Source organism: Lactuca serriola, chromosome 5, assembly GCF_051521515.1.
Source record: "Lactuca serriola cultivar US96UC23 chromosome 5, Lser_US96UC23_V15, whole genome shotgun sequence".
NCBI lineage: Eukaryota > Viridiplantae > Streptophyta > Magnoliopsida > Asterales > Asteraceae > Lactuca > Lactuca serriola.
The window spans coordinates 76,594,022-76,614,443 of NC_136412.1; the positions used below are offsets into that span (position 1 = coordinate 76,594,022).

General features: G+C 38.9%; 1 protein-coding gene and 1 long non-coding RNA gene across 3 annotated transcripts; both read left to right on the top strand.

Annotated features, from left to right (window-relative positions):
• The first annotated feature begins 10,459 nt into the window (after positions 1-10,459).
• On the top strand, positions 10,460-14,647 carry LOC145052648 (protein serine/threonine kinase). Of its 2 annotated transcripts, XM_079000507.1 has the most exons (15): positions 10,460-10,626; positions 11,717-11,827; positions 11,944-12,077; positions 12,172-12,218; positions 12,357-12,427; positions 12,521-12,634; positions 12,740-12,915; positions 13,001-13,089; positions 13,173-13,290; positions 13,379-13,452; positions 13,556-13,603; positions 13,706-13,874; positions 13,963-14,067; positions 14,154-14,252; positions 14,314-14,647. In XM_079000507.1, the coding sequence occupies exons 3-15, from the start codon at positions 11,994-11,996 to the stop codon at positions 14,527-14,529; spliced, it is 1,410 nt and encodes a 469-aa protein (XP_078856633.1). In that variant the 5' UTR covers positions 10,460-10,626; positions 11,717-11,827; positions 11,944-11,993; the 3' UTR covers positions 14,530-14,647. The 2 variants fall into 2 exon arrangements, with proteins under 2 accessions (XP_078856633.1, XP_078856632.1); XM_079000506.1 differs by lacking the exon at positions 11,717-11,827.
• Positions 14,648-18,033: 3,386 nt separating this feature from the next.
• On the top strand, positions 18,034-20,095 carry LOC145050552 (uncharacterized). The gene is made up of 2 exons (XR_013683422.1): positions 18,034-18,164; positions 19,635-20,095. It is a non-coding gene; the product is annotated as an uncharacterized LOC145050552 (long non-coding RNA).
• Positions 20,096-20,422: the final 327 nt, after the last annotated feature.

Consider the following 20,422-nt stretch of genomic DNA (forward strand, 5'->3'; position numbering starts at 1 on the left):
CCCATCCGGTCCAACTCACCGAGTCACCACCCAACTCACTGATCTGCGTCTTAACCAGAAAAGGTTGAGGTTCTGCGACCAGACTTGCCGAGTCCAAGAACAGACTCGTCGAGTCCAAGGCAATCTTCAACAGACTCGCCGAGTTGTTCTTCCAATTCGTCGAGTCCATGCTCATGATCATACAACTCCCCGGGTACACCCATGTGACTCGCCGAGTCTCTTCAGCTCTCAATCCATATAGTGGCATTTCGGGCCATGCAGGGGCTCCAATCCATAGATCCACTCTTCTAAAGTCTAACCCCCACGTAAATGTAACATCCCAAAATTCAAGACGAAAAATTTCTTTTAGTAAAACATTAATTTAAGTAAATTCATCATTTCAAAACATAAATAGAGTATTAGTTTCCAAAATACATATTCGTTATCAGAGTAAACATTCCCAGGCTGTCTAAACTATGGTGCGTGCCATGCGATCACCCCGAGATCCATCAATCGCTACCGGAAGTACCTAAAACCAAAACTGAAAACCGTAAGCATGAAGCTTAGTGAGTTCCCCACCCTACCACATACCATGCATAACCACATACTGCACATATTGGGCCATGCCCGCTAACCTGGGCCTCGCCCCCTACCTCAGGCCTTGCCCGCTACAACGGCCCCGCCGCTCCAGGCCCCGCCTGGCTTCGAGCCCCGCTCGGATACATATCTGTTTCACTTAGGCCTCGCCTGTCACAGGGCCTCGCCCACTAACATATAATAGCACGTAAACATATCACATCACATCACATAATCTAAACACATACTAACGGATCTTATCCTAAGGCCTCGCTTATCTCTGGGCCCCGCCCTTGTCCTACTACTGATGAGTCATGGAACCCCGTCCATACTCCTGCTGATAGTGAGGTACGGGCCCAGCCCACCCTCACTCCTTCCCTAACTTGGGCCTCGCCCCTGCTCTGCTGCTACTGAGATGTGGAACACCATCCACACTCTGTTATTGGTGAGATACGGGACCTCGCCCACACTCACCTCCCTACCAGGCACATACAAGTATCACACAGACAACAAGTATAAACTATCACATAAACCATTCCTTGGGCACCCGCCCTCTATCATTGGATCTCGTCCCGAATATCATACTAGCATATTGTGCCTAGGGCTAACCCCCGGGTCTTCTACTCATAACTACATGGGCCGGCATTGTGGCCGTAGACCCATTCATACAAAGGGAAACTCACCTGATACTGCTGAACTGTTGCTGCTAATCCCTTTGACCGCTACCTGACCACTGACTCCGAACTGCTGCTCCACTAGCTCCCCAAGCTACCAATATCAACATAACACTTAGTCTAACTGACCTTCAAAGGTCAACTAAGTCAACTCTTGCCAAAGTCAAAGTCCTGGTCAAAGTCAACCTCCCAGGTCAACCCTACTCGCCGAGTCACCCTATTGACTCGCCGAGCTCATATGTTCAGAGTCCTTCTATTCGCGACTCGACTCGCCGAGTCAGTCCATGACTCGTCGAGTCTACCGATTACCGAGTCCTGACCTGTCCAACTCACCGAGTCTCCATTCGACTCACTGATTCGAGTCTCAACTCGAAGGGTTTGGGGTTTCGCGACCTGACTCGCCGAGTCTAAGAACAGACTCGCCGAGTCCAAGACAATCATCATCCAACTCGCCGAGTTCATGCCCAACTTCATCCGACTCGACGAGCTGTTCATCCCACTCGCCGAGTTCCTCCTCATCTTCAAGCTACTCACCGAGTCCACTCAAAGGACTCGCCGAGTCCATCCGGTCCTTCATACATGCAGAGGAATTTTGAGTCATGCAGGGACTCAAATCTGTAGATCTACCCTTCCCAAGCCTATTCCTCACGTAAAGTTGCAAACTTTACGTGTAGAGAAGCAGATCTAAGCAAAATACACCATAAACTAGGGTTTAAGGCAAGGAGGCTCCATAATCAACTCAAGGGCTGCTACTTTATGCTTCTCAAGACCATAATGTGCTTAGATCTGAAGTAGCAACTTCAGATCTGGCTTCTAACTCAAAATAATAACATTATGGCTAAAAAGCCCCAACAACCACACATAGATCTAGGTGCAAAAAGGGTCCAGGAACTAGTTTATTACCTCCAAATGCTCAGAATGAACTCACAATCCCAGATCTATAGTCCCTTCTTGCTCCTCCAAGTTCCTTCTTCCTTCTCCAAGCTTTAATGCACCTTCCAAGGCAACAAATGGCTCAATCAAAGGATATGATGGCTAGGGTTTGGTATCCAGGGCTAAAGAGGCAGTAAGGAACCCTAGGAAGAAGATTAAGACGTTTATATAGGCTCCAAGTCCCTAATTTAGGGTTTTCCACGCACAAACCAGACTCGCCGAGTCACCTTGGCCGACTCGCCGAGTCGGTCACTTACTCCTCGACCCGAATCCCGCTCGGACTCGCCGAGTTCCTCCTTGGACTCGTCGAGTCGCCCTTTAAAATTAAGGTTTTCTTTCCTTTCTTGGCCTTCAAAACTTTGGGTGTTACAATAAAGTTGCAAACTTTACATGGAACCAAAAAGCTAAAGGCCCAAAACACTATAGGGCTAGGGTTTAAGATAAAGGGGCTTCACCAATAACTCATTGACTGCTGCTTTAAGACATTTTCGACCATCACAACCCTAGATCTGAATTAGCAACCTCAGATCTAAGCCCCAAACCCGGAATAGATCTCAATCATACCAAAAATGGCCCCAAAACTCATCCATGAATAGATCTAGATGCAAAAGAGGGAAGGTAACAACTTATTACCTCCAAGATATGCCCAAACTGAAGTAGATTCTGGATCCACGCCACTCTCTTGATGCAAGCCCTTTTGATCTTCAAGTTTCTTCCACTAGAAACAACTTCCAAAGCTTTAATCTTCCTCCAAAGGCCTCACACACACGAACTTAGGGATTTCTGGTTTTCAAGGGTGATAAAAAGGTTGAGAGAAGGACATAAAGTCCTTTAAATAGGGTGCAACCCGCGAGATTAGGGTTTTTCTCATTCCAGCACCAACTCATTGAGTCTAGCTTCCGACTCGGCGAGTTGGTCACTTAATTCGCGACCCGAAACCCGCTCCGACTCGGCGAGTAAGTATACCTACTCATCGAGTCCCTTCTTTAATTTACGCTTTTATCCCTTAACTCAAACTTCTGAAATTTGGGATGTTACAACTCTCCCCCACTTAAATTAGGCTTCGTCCTCGAAGCCTACTGCAGTATACGCTTCTGACCTAACCACTTGTATTGCAGACTACGAATTCCTAAATAACTCAGGTCCTTCCAGACCCTACCACTGCACCCCTTTTTAAAATAACTTATTCTCGCATGGCATCCTTTCCAAAACTCCATGCCGACCACTGGCCTCAATGTCAACACATAACAACCAAGTATCACCCGATGATATTGTCCCCTTCCTTACATGAACACACTTTCGTGATTTGCAAAAGTTATATACGACAATAATTCACTAGGTCCTCTCCCAGTGCCAAACTATCCTCCCTTTTTCCATATATGACGATAACCCGAGCAACTCGCAAGGTTGGAACTCATTCTGTCCTTTTCTTGAATCCGTTCCTTTCATACTAACTACCCCAGGTTCCCATTAGAACCACATAATTCACAGATCCACTTATCCCTATGATTCACTTATACTTGGCCATAACTTAGATAATCGTGCTATGAGTGACTTGCCACTCCACAAGCTATCCATGAAAATCCAATATACCATTACTGCTGAAGACCCATGACTGTTTGAAAACATTGAAATGCCTGAAAACATTGAAATGCCTGAAAACATTGAACTGCCTAGAACATTGACTGCCTGAAACACTGAACTGCCTGGAACACTGATTGCCTGAAACACTGAACCGCCTGAACATTGAACTGCCTGAACACCATGCTGTTACATGGCTGCTTTCCAACATCTATCGAGACCTTCCTGGTCTCAATTCATTCGTCATCCATCTAAAATATCGGGTTCCAATCCGATTGCGGAGCCAAAGGACTCCCTATTTTAGTCGCCTCACACGACCTCCGAACAAAAACCTTTCTTGGAGCTAGCTGCCACTAGTTATCATGTCACCGAGGCTCTAATAACCTCCTGATCCAATCGATCGGTTCCGAGCGTCGCATCCTAATGTTACCAACCCATGGCTAAACGTGATTGCTACATGACCAATTGTAGCCTTATATAACAAGTAACCTGAAACAATCCATTGCTTCCTCGATCTCAAAACTGCAGTGGCATTCCTATAGTCTTATCACTAGCTCAACTAGGTCTAATCCATCCAGATAATTCCGAAATCCACCTCATGGATTTCCACATCCTTACTGCTACGCCCGAACTGGGGGCTAATGTTCCTTCCGCGTCCTAACAACGCGCTTATGCTGTGTACCAGCCAAGTGTATTCCACGACTATGCCCGCAGTCTCACAACACTCTAGCAGTACCTAACTGCTAGTGAATGCTAAGGCTACACCCGCAGACTTGCAACACTCTGACACTATCTGGCTGCTAGTGAACGCTACAGCTACACCCACAGACTTACAACACTCTAACACTATCTGGTTGCTAGTAAATGCTATGGCTACACCCTCAGACTTACAACACTCTAATATTATCTGGCTGCTAGTGAATGCTACGGCTACCCCCGCAGACTTACAACACTCTAATACTATCTGGCTGCTAGTGAATGCTATGGCTGCCCCCGCAGACTTACAACACTCTAATACTATCTGACTGCTTTACTGACTACTATTTCGAGGACATCTTGACTCTAATACTAGCGTTCCGTCGAGGAATTCTTCAGCTTGGTTCCCAAACCAATCGTCTACTAATCCAAATACCTGAAACCAACGTTGGGGAGTTTTTCAAACTCCCAACTCTTGTACTCCTGAACCCACTCGACCCTTCAACTGCTTTCCCTTACTATTCAAAGATTATCAAACCTTTCTAAGTTTAGCATGCTACCAATTCTGAATACTTGAAGGGTTCTCCCCCACTTTGATCCAGCTAGCTCCTTACAGCTCACAGATTGAAAAGGATTCCCCATCCTTCCTACCTTCAAAAGGGGCGATCTGCTGTCCGCCAACGTTTTACCTCTACTAGCTCTCAAACTAACCTTTACTAGATCCGAACCATTCTTGCTAACTAACCGAGCACCCTTCAATCCTTAACTGTATTTGCTTTAGTGACTGCATCCTAAGAACCTGCGTTTAGGGTGAACATCTCCAACTCACTTCCCTACCGTCCGCTAGCTACTCCACTAGAAGCTCTAAATTGTCACTACTGAGGATATAATTGATTCGTACCCGAATGACACCTTCTGAAAGTAGTGAGGCACTAATGAATCTTACACAAACATGCTACAGTTAATGTGCCCGAAGTAACCTGTTCTATAAGGGACGTCCTCCAACTACCATTCTAAAATCTAAGGTATGCAGATGACATATAACTCAATCACAAGCAGATAATATAGTACTCCAATATATGCACCTACTAGCATCGATGTAGTACTATAACAATAACACCATAACATAAGCTGACAGAGAGAGAAAAATACATACTCGCAACCTGCTCTGAAGAACCCTCGAATCCCCTTGTCTTTCGAAGCCTACTATGACACCGAGGCGCTGTCCCAACCGCTGAACGAGACAGTTCGACCTAACATGGCCAGGCTGATGACACCGATGGCATAAATCTACTTCTATTGTGCATTATTGACGTTTGTGACCCTTCCACCCGCATCTGCCACACTTGGACCTACTACGCACATCACCCCATGTCCCCTCCTTCCTTGAACAACCATCCCGACTCCTTGGGTCCTTGGCACTATCCATGGTAGCGTCTGACCGCCCAGCTTGCTGAGCCAGACCGGAAACTCGCTTCCTCTTTCTCAACTGACTATCAGAACCCATCTCCTGCTCCCAGATCACCCTGACCATTTCACCCACTGCTCGGATAGCTGAGGTCTGCCTCTCTATCCCGTCGATCACTCTATCAGTGACACGTCCTATGGTGTCGGGTAACTCCTCGCGGAGGTCCCGTGAAACCTCCGCAGCAATCCAATCATGCAGGGAACTCTCCTGGGGGTAAGGTGTACCACCCACTCTTGACCCCTGATGGCAAGTGCTAAAAATGGGATTCCCCTCCCTGGTGGATCCTTGAGATCCATAAGAATCGGGCTCTAGACGAGCCCCAAACTGTCCTGAAATTGTCCCGGCCCTAAAGGCCTTAAGTCGATTGTCCAAAAGCTCTACGATGGCCTCCCTAACCGAACCGAATATCATAGGAGTCTGATCAATGATGTTGCGTATAATCTCTGCGAAAATGACGTCTCTTATCTGATCATCACGCTGTCTGGCTCTAGAGCCTGAGCCAGATCCCTCCCCGGCACCTGAACTGCCAACTGGTATCTCGCACAACGTCACCATGCTGAAAACATATCGCAATAACTGTCAGAATACTCATTGCCGCTGAAGGATCTCACACACAATCTACAATTTCCCTGGTTTCGTCTTAACCCCTCTTGAATCAAGTATGGATCCTCTACTTTCAGTAGTACGGGCCCATACTACCTTCCACATCTATCCGTACTTTCTTCAAGAATTGCCTTGACTCCACCAAGTCCCCTCTACTGCTACTGATCTCTGCTTCTCTCGTCCTAGGCTTGCCTTAGGGAAAATCTCTGACTCCACCCAAACCAATCCTCAGCTGCTGAAGGCCTCCTTGTAATGCCAATTAGCCATCACCTGAATACTATCACATGTGACGAGGCTTAGATAATCCTTCGAGTAGGAGACTCGTCCCTAAAACGGTTAGACTCAAACGAGAGTTGCGCATTAGGGCCACGTCCAACACTCTGAGATTATTTAACCCTGATCACATGTGACATGACGTATTCACCTAATGGCTAGCTACCATTACTCAGAGTCCCACAAAGCACAAAGCAAGCAACATTCAGACACAGGAAACTACTCAGGCAAATCTATCCTCATAACAAGAAACTGTACTAGCATACACTAATAAGCTCATACTATCAGACATAACCTAAACAGGCTATCCTACTGCTGTCTACTCAATGCTAGCATGCAATTCTCATAAAGCTGGAACACATAAAGCTGGAACACATAAAGCAGGCACATAAGGCATCCTCCTAGATCCTTAGTCCTATTCTAGCATGATGTTCTACTGAAACTGAAACTGATAAGCATAACATAATTTGTATGAGTAATTTGGGAGTACTTACTTGAGCTCGGCTGATTGCATGCACCATACCCTTTTCTTTTTTCAAAGTTCTTTTCTTTCCAAAAATTATTTTCGCTTTTGTTAAAACTCTTTTCTTTTTCAAAAACTTCTTTTGAAAACCTCATACAATTTCCTTAGTTTGAGTTCAGACACACCCGAAAGTGTACCCGAATCCCTCAAACCAAGACTCTGATACCAACTTGTAACGACCCAAAAAAACCATCCAAAATTTTTTTTTTTTTAAAACATACTAACCATAATATATAAATGTCATATAATATCTCATGAAACATGTATCTCAAAATATTATAACAACTGTCAAATCTATCAGAGTATAAACATCCCAGGCTGAACAAATGGTGTGTGCACTACAATCTTCCTGAGCTCCTCTTTTGAAAACCGAGTACCTGAAACCAAAACTGAAAATTGTAAGCACGAAGCTTAGTGAGCTCCCCCAATCTACCACATACCTTACAATAACATATAAAGCACATATTGGGCCTTTCCCCTGCATCAGACCAAAGTACAGACTAACTGGGAACTTGCCCCCTGCATCGGACCGAAGTCCGACTAACTGCATCGGACCGGAGTCCGGACTAACTGGGGCCTTGCCCCCTGCATCGGACCGAAATCCGGAAACTGCATCGGGCCGAAGCCTAGACTAACTGGGGCCTTGCCCCCTGCATCGGACCGAAGTCCAGAAACTGCATCGGACTGAAGCCCAAACTAACTAGGGCCTTGCCCCCTGCATCGGACCGAAGTCCGGAAACTGCATCGTGCCGAAGCCCGGACTAACTGGGACCTTGTCCCCTGCATCGGACCGAAGTCCGGAACTAACTGCATCGGACCGAAGTCCGGAATTGACTGAACACAACATAACATAAACATATCAACTAGCATAAACATATATACTGCATATTGCATCAGACCAGGGTCCGGAACACATAACACAAAACATGCTTGAATCACAAAGACATCAAGTAATCTAACTACTGCATCGGACTGAGGTCCGAAACTACTGCTAACTAAACGGGCCGGCATTGTGGCCATAGACTCGTTCCTACTGGAAGGAAACTCACGTGAACTGCTGAACTCGGCCGATAACCCTCTGGATGCTAACCGACAACTCTCCGAAATGCTGCTCCTCTAGCTCCCTGAGCAACCAATACCAATAACACTTAGTCCCAAATTGAACTCTAGAAGTCAAACTGAATCAACCCTGGTCAAAGTCAATCTTCCTGATTGAATCTAATCGTCGAGTCAACCCGTAGACTCGCCGAGTTCTTAAACTCAGAAACTCTCAAAATACGACTCAACTCGCCGAGTCACCCCAAGACTCGTCGAGTTCAACGATCTCTGAGTCCCATCCTGTCGAACTCACCGAGTCACCACCCAACTCACTGATCCACGTCTTAACCAGAAAAGGTTGAGGTTCTGCGACCAGACTTGCCGAGTCCAAGAACAGACTCGTCGAGTCCAAGGCAATCTTCAACAGACTCGCCGAGTTGTTCTTCCAACTCGTCGAGTCCATGCTCATGATCATACAACTCCCCGGGTACACCCATGTGACTCGTCGAGTCTCTTCGGCTCTCAATCCATATAGTGCCCTTTCGGGCCATGCAAGGGCTCCAATCCATAGATCCACTCTTCTAAAGTCTAACCCCCACGTAAAGTTGCAAACTTTACGTGGAACCAAGGAGCTAAAGGCCCAAAACACTCTAGGGCTTGGGTTTAAGACAAAGGGGCTTCACCAATAACTCATTGACTGCTGCTTTAAGACATTCTGGACCATCACAACCCTAGATCTGAAGTAGCAACCTCAGATCTAAGCCCAAACTCGGAATAGATCTCAATCATACCAAAAATGGCCCCAAAACTCATCCATGAATAGATCTAGATGCAAAAGAGGGAAGGTAACAACTTATTACCTCCAAGATATGCCCAAACTGAAGTAGATTTTGGCTCCACGCCACTCTCTTGATGCAAGCCCTTTTGATCTTCAAGTTTCTTCCACTAGAAACAACTTCCAAAGCTTCAATCTTCCTCCAAAGGCCTCACACACACGAGCTTAGGGTTTTCTGGTTCTCAAGGGTAATAAGGAGGCTGAGAGAAGGACATAAAGTCCTTTAAATAGGGTGCAACCCGTGAGATTATGGTTTTTCTCATTCTAGCACCAACTCGTCGAGTCCAACTTCCGACTCGGCGAGTTGGTCACTTAATTCGCGACCCGAAATCCGCTCCGACTTGGCGAGTAAGTATACCTACTCGTCGAGTCCCTTCTTCAATTTACACTTTTAGCCCTTAACTCAAACTTCTGAAATTTGGGATGTTACAAGCAGTTTGGAATAGCGTTCCCAATTAGCAGAGCCACAAATATCACCGGGATTGACCATTATTTTGAATCCGATATCCCCTTTTTTAGCGCTATTTGACCTTAACTTGTTTTTGGGTCTTAGTTACTTAATTATGAAAAAACAAATTATTTCTATTGGATTAACCAACTATTCTTAGCCTAAAAATCTTTTTTTACACTCGATTAAATATGAACTTGAAGACAAGATTCAACGTTTTTTTTTTTCTTGACGAGGCGTCATTCTCCTCCTGGTCGATCGACTCCCACTGTCAAATTAAGAGGGTGTTTGACTAAGCTTATTTAAGGACCTTTTTAATTTATTATCGATTTCACATTGATATAAGCTAAAATTAATATTTTAATACGAATTATTAAAAAAAAAATGATTTATAACTCTTCTATACAAGTCGGGTGACGTTTGGTTTGTAAAATGTTTTTGAAGGAATTAGAATCTGTTAATGAATTGAAATCTGCCAGGAATTGAAGATGGTGGTGGCGACATAAGAGTTTCATATGTAGTGTTAATAGTAAAATGGGTAATATGGTAATATTCAACAATTTCACTTGAAAGAAATTTTAATTCCTTAAGTTTTTGGATGTAATTTATTTTCTCTCGTTGGAAGGAAAATTTGACTCAGAATCCAATTCCTTTTGAAAGCTTCAATCAAACAAAAAAAAATCATGAAATTAGATTCCAATCCCTTGTAATTCCAATGGATTCCAAGCCAAACCACACTACAATTTTATTTTATTTTATAATATTTTTATTTATTTAAATTATTACCAACTTATCAAAAACTATTTATTCCTATTGATTTGAGAATCCACCGATATGCCCCAAACCCTAATAAAACCTTACTCACTACTTACGATTACAAACAGCATCGCCTCTCGCTATTGCTCCTCACGTCAACTCTCCCCGCTCGTCATCGCCTCCCCTGTGAAGTCACTGGCCGGAGACCTTCGATAGCCACAACTCCGTCGCACCTAAGCCCAGGTTCCATTTTTCTTCCTTCTTTTCTGCTTTCTTTGAACTTCGCAATTGATGTTGGTGGTCGATTTCTTTTTATTAAACCTGTTTCTTTTCATGTGATTTCCTTGTTCACATACGAAATTTCTGTAGTTTTTTTTTAATATCAATCGGCAAGTTCAAGTTCTCTGGAATTCTAATTTGCTAATTGTGTTTGCTGTTCAAATGTATGAAGTCTGATGTGTACAGTGTTTTGTAAAAAAAGGAATGTGTTTGCAGGCAATCTGTTTGATCAAATGCCTGAGAGCGACAGTACTCTATTAATACACATGTTTTCACATATCAATTCTAATATATAAGTTTTAATGGTTAACTTTTGAAATTTGATGTTGTTAACTTGGGAATGAGCAATAGATGCACCTGATTTCCTCCTAGTGTTTTTGAATGATGTTCTTATGATTCTTATATGTAAAAGGAAGCCCTTTTTGGTCATTTAACACATATAAACAGTTTTTTTTGCCAATAACTAAAAAATGCTTATCAGCTTCTGGCATTTTGAAAACTCCATCTGGACACCACTATAAGCTAATAAGCTATAAGTTAAAAGTGCTTATCGGATACTGATTTTTTGATTGCCTGCTTCTTGACTTTTGGTTCTCTATTTCTTCTCTATTGCTTGCTTGTCGACTTTTCCAGTTGCTACTAAATTTGTTATTGCTGTGAATGCATAGCTTCTTGAGTTATTTAGTGCTTGCTTCTTGAATGTGTGATTCACTTGGTTCTATGTTGACTTCTGGAATTACACTGCTATGATGAGTTAATGACATTGCTAGTGCCCTACTGTGAAGGAGTTGAGTTTGGTAATTTGTAATCTGTTAATCTGTTATATGCAGTTGAGGGGTTAATTGGTAATGATAAATGTTATGTAACCCTTTTGTGTCATGTGCTTATATATATATATATATATATATATATATATATATATATATATATATATATATATATATATATATATATATAACTTTTTGTGATATTAATTCTACATGGTGTGTGTGTATACTCGAAGAAGAGTTTCTGAGTCCTCTTGCATAATTTGTATATGTGATGTTGTTTGAAGCTTTATAATGAACTGAAGATTGTTTCTCCAAGCTATACAAGAGTACCACAGTGATAATCAAATTGAGAAGTAGATAATGATTAATTTATTGTTACAAAACTAATCTTGAAGGTATATGTAAGATTACATGTTATCTTCAATTTTTTCATTTTGTTTTAGTTAGGTATATGGTACTAATATTTATCTTGAACTGGATTTGAATTTTGAACCCTAATTTGGATTTTCAGGTGATCAACATTTACTTAGTAGAGAAGAAAAGTGCTAAAACAGAGGAGTGATGAAGCTTGATGTGAATGTTCTTCGGTACCTCTCTAAAGATGACTTCAGGGTTCTCACTGCTGTAGAGATGGGAATGCGCAATGTAATTCACTATTCAATAATACTAATTAAAATTGATTTTTTTTTTGACTTTTCTCTCATCTAAATAAAAAGAACACTTCTTTTTCTCTTCTCAGCATGAAATTGTACCTGTTGAGCTCATCGATCGCATTGCTTCACTCAGGTGAACCTCTAATCCTTTCCATTTCCATTTTTTCAGTATCTGTAACAATACATATCTGTAGTTCCTAATGATTAACTATTTTTTATTACATTACATGCCAAAATAATAACAAATACTAGTTTTCTTGGGTGTGTATAGACATGGAGGGACTTATAAGGTGTTGAAGAATTTGCTCAAGCACAAACTGTTGCATCATGACTCTTCAAAGTGTGAGTAATAATACGTCTGTTTTGACTTTTAACATATAACATCTTTTGATTCTTTTCTATACCTAATGGGCATATTTGTCTTTTCTGGTGTAGATGATGGGTTCAGGCTTACCTACCTTGGTTATGATTTTCTTGCTATAAAGACTCTGGTCAACCGAGGTGTATTTTCATCAGTAGGACGCCAAATTGGTGTGGGGAAAGAGTCTGGTAATCCAAAAATTCTTTTACTTTCACACACACAGTCACACACACACACAGACAAAGAGTTGTTTTTGTTTATTGTAACATGGATTGTTTTGTTTTGTTTTGAAGATATATTTGAGGTTGCAAATGAAGAAGGTGAGATTATGGCTATGAAATTACACAGACTTGGTAGAACCTCTTTCAGAGCTGTGAAGTCAAAGCGTGACTATTTAAGGCACAGAAGCAGCTTTAGTTGGCTTTATCTCTCTCGCCTTGCTGCTCTTAAAGAGTTTGCTTTCATGAAGGTATCATTGCAATTGCAATTGTAAATCTTAATGATCTTGTTTCTTATCAGTTATTCATTCCATTTTTTTTTGTTTTTCTGAGTAGGCATTACAAGAACATGGGTTTCCTGTTCCAAATGCAGTGGATTGCAATCGCCATTGTGTCATAATGTCCCTTGTTCAAGGCTATCCACTGTAAGCAATCTCCTATTAATTAAATCTTTATTTTGTAACATATTTGAAAAGAAAGTAATGGTATCTTATATTTATATATTCAGTGTTCAGGTGAAGGAGTTGCAAAATACTAACACCATTTTTGAGAAGATCATAGGAATTATTGTCCGTTTGGCTGAGCATGGCCTTATTCACTGTGACTTCAATGAATTTAACATAATGGTATTTATTTAACTTTGTATTTGAATTTTATTATTAAATTAAAAAAGTTTGCTATCTGGCTTACTTCAATTATATATTTTTGTTGCAGATAGATGACGATGAAAAAATCACCATCATTGATTTTCCACAAATGGTATCTGTATCTCATCGAAATGCAGAAATGTATGATTTAAACTTACAAGATGGTTATAGCTATAAGCCTATAACATTCAATGTAGTAAAATTTGATTTGATTTGATGTGATTTAATGTATGTGTTGTTTTAGGTACTTTGATCGTGATGTTGAATGTATTATCAAGTTTTTCAGCAAGAGGTTTGTATATTGTAATTGTGATGTTCAGAGCTCTGAATAAATTCTAATAACTTGTATGGTATTATTATTGTTTATTAATAAAGTAAAGGTGTTGTGATGTAGATTCAACCTATCTTTTGAAGCGGATGCTGGTGATTCAGATTCAGATTCAGATGCTGAGTCAGATAGTATAAAGCCTCGGTTTTCTTCAATAAAGAAAGCTTCTGGTTTCCTTGACAAGGAACTTTCTGCTAGTGGCTTTAGCAGGAAGGAACAAGCTGATATTGAAAAGGTATTTGATGCATTGATTGATGTTGGCTTTTATTCTTTTGATGAATGATGATTTGAAATTCTAACTATATGTATATATTTGTATGTAGTTTACTCTTGAGAAGATTCCTGGTTCTGATGATGAAGAAATAGAAGAAGAAGAAGAAGATGAAGGAGAAATCCAAAACTTTGATTCTTTATGCTCATTGACCAATGTACAGGCTTCTTTATTTGTTAGATATTTTTTTATCATTAAAACCCATCACCTGAATTTTTTTATCTTTTAATTATGTTATTTAAGGATGAGGAGCAAGTAAAGGCTTGTGGAAATAGTGGGGATGTAGAAGAAGAGGATCAACAACAGCTCTCTGAAGGGAAACAGCCTGTTAAAAGTGATCAGGTAAATGATTGTTTAAACAGTTTATATTTATCTATTTTTTGTATTTAATTATTGGTTCCAGGTGAAAGATGATGATGATGATGATGATGATGGTGGTGATGATGATGATGGTGAACTTGCGGAGCGTCTAGCAAAGCAGAGACGACGTGCTATTCAAGCAGCAAGAGCAGGAAGGAAGAGCAACAATGGTTCAAGAAATGCGTATAAAGACAAGGGTGCAAAATCCTCTCATAATTCCAAGATCCAGAAGCAGCAAATGGCTAGTAGTAATTGGTGATTTAAACAAAGCAAATGGCTAATAGTAAGTTGTCATCTACAGGATATATATTTTTGGGTCTTACTAAAAACTCACTCCATACGTTTTTATGTAATATTTTTATAGCCTTTATGTCTAATCGCTTGGGCAACATCATATACATCATCACTTCATCTGTCACAATCACATTATAAAGAACTATATTTTATAGGCATGGAGTATAAAAATTGGATATGGGTAGTAGTGTCACGACATGGAAACACAATGAAGTTAGGATTAAGAAAGGTAAGCTAAACGTATTTGTTGTAGGTGATCCGTTTATGTTTCTGGATAATAAAGGTTTTATAGAGTACACAAAAGCTCTAAATGGGAAACTCACTATACAATCTAGGCATAAAATTAGTCGTGTTGTTGGTAAGTTTTATTAGTCGTGTTGGTAAGTTTTATCTTTGATGAAAGGAAAAAATCGTTAACTTTCTTTAATAATCCAAACAACAAAATACACTTGACAACGGTACTTGGATTTCGTCGTGTCAAAAAGTTAATCACATGATTATTACAAGGCACTTCATAGACAATAACTTTGTCATGCAAAAAATAATTTTAAACTTCAGACCAATAGATACTCATGTGGGACGTTTGTTACTTGAATGCATACACATGTGGGGATAACAAATTGATGACCACGAGCGTGGACAATGGTGCTACAAATGACAAGGTATTAGAATTCTTGATCCGCAAAATGTCCAATTTGTATGAAGGTGGAAAACATTATCACGTTAGATGCATGACTCATGTTTTGAATTTAGTTGTAAAAGATGAGTTAAAATATCACAACACTCACTCCGGTTAAAATATTACACAACATTAAACATTTAACAAATGTATGAATGAATCTGGCTTAGAAGGGGAGAAGTTTTATGTAGAGGGTGTCTAACGAGATGCAATTCGACTTTTGAGTTGTCGAAGAGCACATTGAACTTATAGCATGCGTTTTTTGCATATGAAGTTGAAGGCAAATAACTTATTTTTTACTGTTTTAATAAAAAAATGCAGTTTTTTTTGGTGATAAAACTGTTTTTTATAAAAAAAATGCAGTTTCTTTTATAAGTGCAATTTTTTTAATTAAAATAATTCATTTTTTAAAACCGTCTTTTATAAAAAGTTGAGTTTTTATAAATAGTTGTTTTCTATGGAGCATTTGGAAATCAAGGAACGAAAAAGTTTTCAAGAAGAAATACCACCTGACAAAGTCAATGATATAAATAAAATCAGTGACTTACCTACGGGTGAAAAACAGGGGAAAACTTGATAGGATTAATTGGGCAACATGGTCTCAATGCCCTCTGTCTTTTTGAATCACCCAATTTCCAGTTTTGTCATCTTATTTTTTCTCTTTTTGTTTATGCTTGTCTTGTATGCCACTAATTGTGGCTTGTTTATTTTCCTCTGTTTATTAATATATCTTATTGGCCGGTTCCAAAGAAAAAAGTTGTGTTTTCTAATAATAAAAGCCATTATTACCATGAAGAAAGAAGCGTCTGTGAACTTTTTGACGGACCCCTGGATACTCAGACCAACTGACATTTTGGTCTTTGGATGGGTAGGAAACACGTTTGTGTGGATCTTACGAGGGTCTTACCTCTCGTTGGTTTGAGAAGCGGGAGTTTCACAGCAGGACATGCTACTTTGAAAGTTGTCACGTGCAAAGTGGCAAAGCACGAGAATGCATGCATTAAAATCAACATGTGTTTATACATTTCACATTTGATACCTTTGGCTTTCTCGCACCAGAGGCGGTAAAACTTCTTAACATAGTCTAACAGATCATACATACTAATGTTATTTCTCCTAGATCCACAGATGTTTTCAAAAAATTAGTTTTGCTATCTAGAAAGGGCTAGTGGTGCAGTTGGTTATCCGTTTGCCTTCCATCGATATGTATTGACTTTTGTCTATGTTCATGGATATAGGCCTGACAATTGGGTTGGGTTCGGGTTGGCGGGTCACGGGTTGGCAGGTTGGTGGGTCAGAAAAAATAAACTCAACCCAACACATATAATATATGGGTTGATGGGTTGGCAGGTCACGGGTTGGTGCAACCCAACCCAACCCAACCCATATAACCTGTTTAAGTATATAGGTTCGCGGGTTCACAAGTTAATGAGTCAAATCCAACCCATATAACCCGTTTAATAAATAAGCAACACATTTAAAAAATAAGGTTTTTTCAACATAAATTCATAAAATGAATAAAGCAATTAACATAAAAAAAGTTTTCAACATAAATTCATAAAGTCAATAACATCCAAATAAAAATGAAAAATGAAAACATTAAGAGAAAGTGGATGTGTTCTTCGTTCGTGACTCGTGAAAATAACGACATGTATTTTTTCTTTTTTTGACTAATGAACTGCAAATGTAAATTAATCACATACTGTTTAGTGCTCGTTTTTCGATCACTAAATGAACTAAAAAGCTTATTTGTGTCCCCGGATTTTACAATTTACATCATTTTTTTGAGCTTAAAAAGATAAATTTATGTTAATGAATATAATAGACCTAATATTTCCCGGTTGGTATTTTTGTGCCTATTCAGTTGGGTTTTTGACCTGTCTTGCATGGGTTCCCCTCCTCCTATTCTACAGGTTGGTGGGAGATGGTTTTCTTGCACGAAATCCATAATATAGCACCACATGCTTCTCATTTGAATTGACGGCTTTCATCATCACTTGTCATCACAAGTGCAACTCGAGTTTCTTGAGTTCCCCTCCTCCTATTCTACAGGTTGGTGGGAGATGGTTTTCTTGCACGAAATCCATAATATAGCACATTGTGCTTTGCATCGGAATTGACGGTATTTATTTTACTTGTTAATGCAAGTGCAACCTGTGTTTCGTGGGTTCCCCACCGCCTAGTCTACGGGTCATGGTGGGAGTTTGACTTCCTCTTATGAAGTTCAAAAATCTAAAAAGAATTAACGAATTTTATCTTGTAAATACAAGATTGCCTAAGCTTCTTAGGCCCCCACCACTTATTCAACGAGTCTTGGTGGGAGTTGGACTCATATTATAATGTCCAAATGGTTTCTGCAAGGAATTGATGGATTTGAAAGAAGATAAATTCATCACGAGAAAATAAGGCGAATAAAAGATGTTTGACAGATTGACCAAGTCTCAGTGTTTTCATCATATCCGGCTCCTCGGGACTCCGACTTAGGCGATTCAAGATGTTTCGGAAACTAGACACAATTATCTACAAGTTTCGTGTTTTGAGTTTTCACTAATTCAGTCGTTTTCCAGTTCAAAATCGACTTGGAAGTTGAAGTTAGTTTGCTGGACGAAAATCAAAAGCTAAAGTAAATTTTGAAATAAAGTTGAAAGATAAAGGGCTAAAGTTGTAACATGCTGAAAGTTGAAAGCAAAGGGATAAAGTTGTGCAATGATTGAAAGTTGGAGGATCATTCATGTAATTATGATCTATATAATAATTGTTAGGCGATCAAATGGGGGGTGACACGGATAAAAAAAATACGCACGGAAAATACCTACGAAGATAAGATGGCCGCCATTCCTTCAGCCACCACGATTGTTGCGATTGAAGAGGACATATGACTTCGTTCTTGAGGCTACGTATGCAACAATCACACATACGAAGTAAATCAATTTGGTCCTCTATTTGACTTTCTAGTTATTTTGTTTATTTATTTACTTTTGTTTCTCCTGCTACGTAACTTGCTTTTGGTTCATAACTTGCTTTTCATTGTGTGTTAGTTTTATGGTTGTTTTAAATATGATGTTTAAACTTTGTTTATCCACTGTTATCAATTTTAATTTTATGAAGTAATAATCTTTAGGGTTTGGTTGACTAGGGTGAAATGATAATTTTAATGTAGTTGATTTTGTTTGAACCAATTTTGTTGAAATCGAATAGCATATCCAAATGTGTTGTTATTTTAAAAATATAAATTTTGATGGGTAACTTTGATTTTGGCTAACACTTGATCAACGTTAGTTAGGGTTAATTTTCTTGGTTTAAATTTAATATTTACATGCTTATATTGACTTCGAGAGAAACTTTATTTGTGACGTCGTTTGAATATTAATGTGCGGTTTCATTATCTCGCTTAAACTTAACATAGACGTGTGTTAGGGCATTTTTAACAAAACCATTGGATTTAATGTTTTTTTTTAAAATCATAAACTACATAGAGATATGAGTGAATGTTTTTTTTAAATCGAATCATGAGACCGAGAGGTAATTGATAACTTTTGTTGGTGTTAAGTTATTCGTTTCTATATAATTGGTTTGACAAATTAGTTGCATTAGAAGAATCATTGAACCCGTATAAGTCAACCGAATCCCGTTTTTCTCATAATTGTTAAATTGTTAAATTGTTTTCTTTGTTTGTTCGATTATTTTAGTTTTCATTTTTACCTTGGTAAATTTAGTTTAATTTTATTTTAATTATTTCTTTAGTTTAATAAAATCAATCACTTTTGCAATCAATTGCCTAATTCACTCTTTCTTAGAATATGATAGTCCCTGTGGGTTCGATATCTGGTCATACGACTATATTACTTGCACGACCTCGTATACTTGCGAGTACGCATTTTCGTTAACAAATACGAATACAGAATGAATACAACGATACATAATATTATAAATACGAATGTAAATCAAATTTCATTAATAATTAAATATATCATTTTTTTAGATGATATATATATATATATATATATATATATATATATATATATATATATATATATATATATATATATATATATATATATATATATGGGTTGGCGGGTTGACCTGCGAACCCAAACAGATAACCCAACCCAATCCATGAAATATATGGGTTGGTAGGTTGGCGGGTCAAAAATCTCAATCCAAACCCATCTATTTTCGGTTGGGTCAGTGTCGGGTTATGGGTTGGGTCGAGAGTTGCCACCCCTACATGTATATATTTAATATTTACGGAAAATTATTTTTGTTTGTTTTTTGTTTTTAATAAAAAATGCATTTTTATTTATTTATTTATAAAAGTGCAATTTTTGTTTTTATTACTAATTCAGTTTTATGTGTTTTGAATGTTAATAATGTTTGCGTTTTATATGTAGATACCTCATTTACATTTATATGTGATCTAAGTAGAGTCTTGTAGCGTATCGATTTCCGTGTGATAGAAGAGATCATAATGTTCCTTGAAAAGTTCAAAACAAAAAGGAGATTTTGTTGGCTTCATCAAAATCCTCGGTACAAACTGTTTTATGAGAAACTTTATATGTTGACCAACATCTACCAACGTGTTCAATAAAAGTGCAACTTTATCATGTGATCCCAGATATGCGTTCCAAACACGATAAGTGTTGGGGTTCAATAGAAAATGTGAATGATTTCACTTGTTTTGTTGTATTGTTAGACACTTAGTTAAAGTTTGTATTTTTGTCTCATGTCATCAAGAAGATGATCGAAAACATGGTAATAGGCAAAAGCAAATTGTCAGATTCGACCATAAGAGTGTGAATGATGTCTTATGACATCCCCATTTTTCACGGTTAGAAAAAAACGTTTATATTTATGCTTCTTTTAAAACATAGTATTCTAATTTGGTCTCATAAAAGTATTTTCGAAGAAATGTTTTTCATTAATTATTTAAAACACTTTGGATGTCATAATTGATACAAGAAATATAAGCATAAACATAGTCATTATAAACCTTACAATATCTTTTATACTAAGACATATATTGTAACGCCTGTAGATTCAGACTAGTCAATTTAGAGATAATAAACATTAAAAATGATTTTTGATAGAAGATTATTTAGAATAAATAATATTAACTAAGTTATAGTATATGTCACACGGGTTCCGTACATATAAAGAACGCTGAAATCCGAGTTATAAC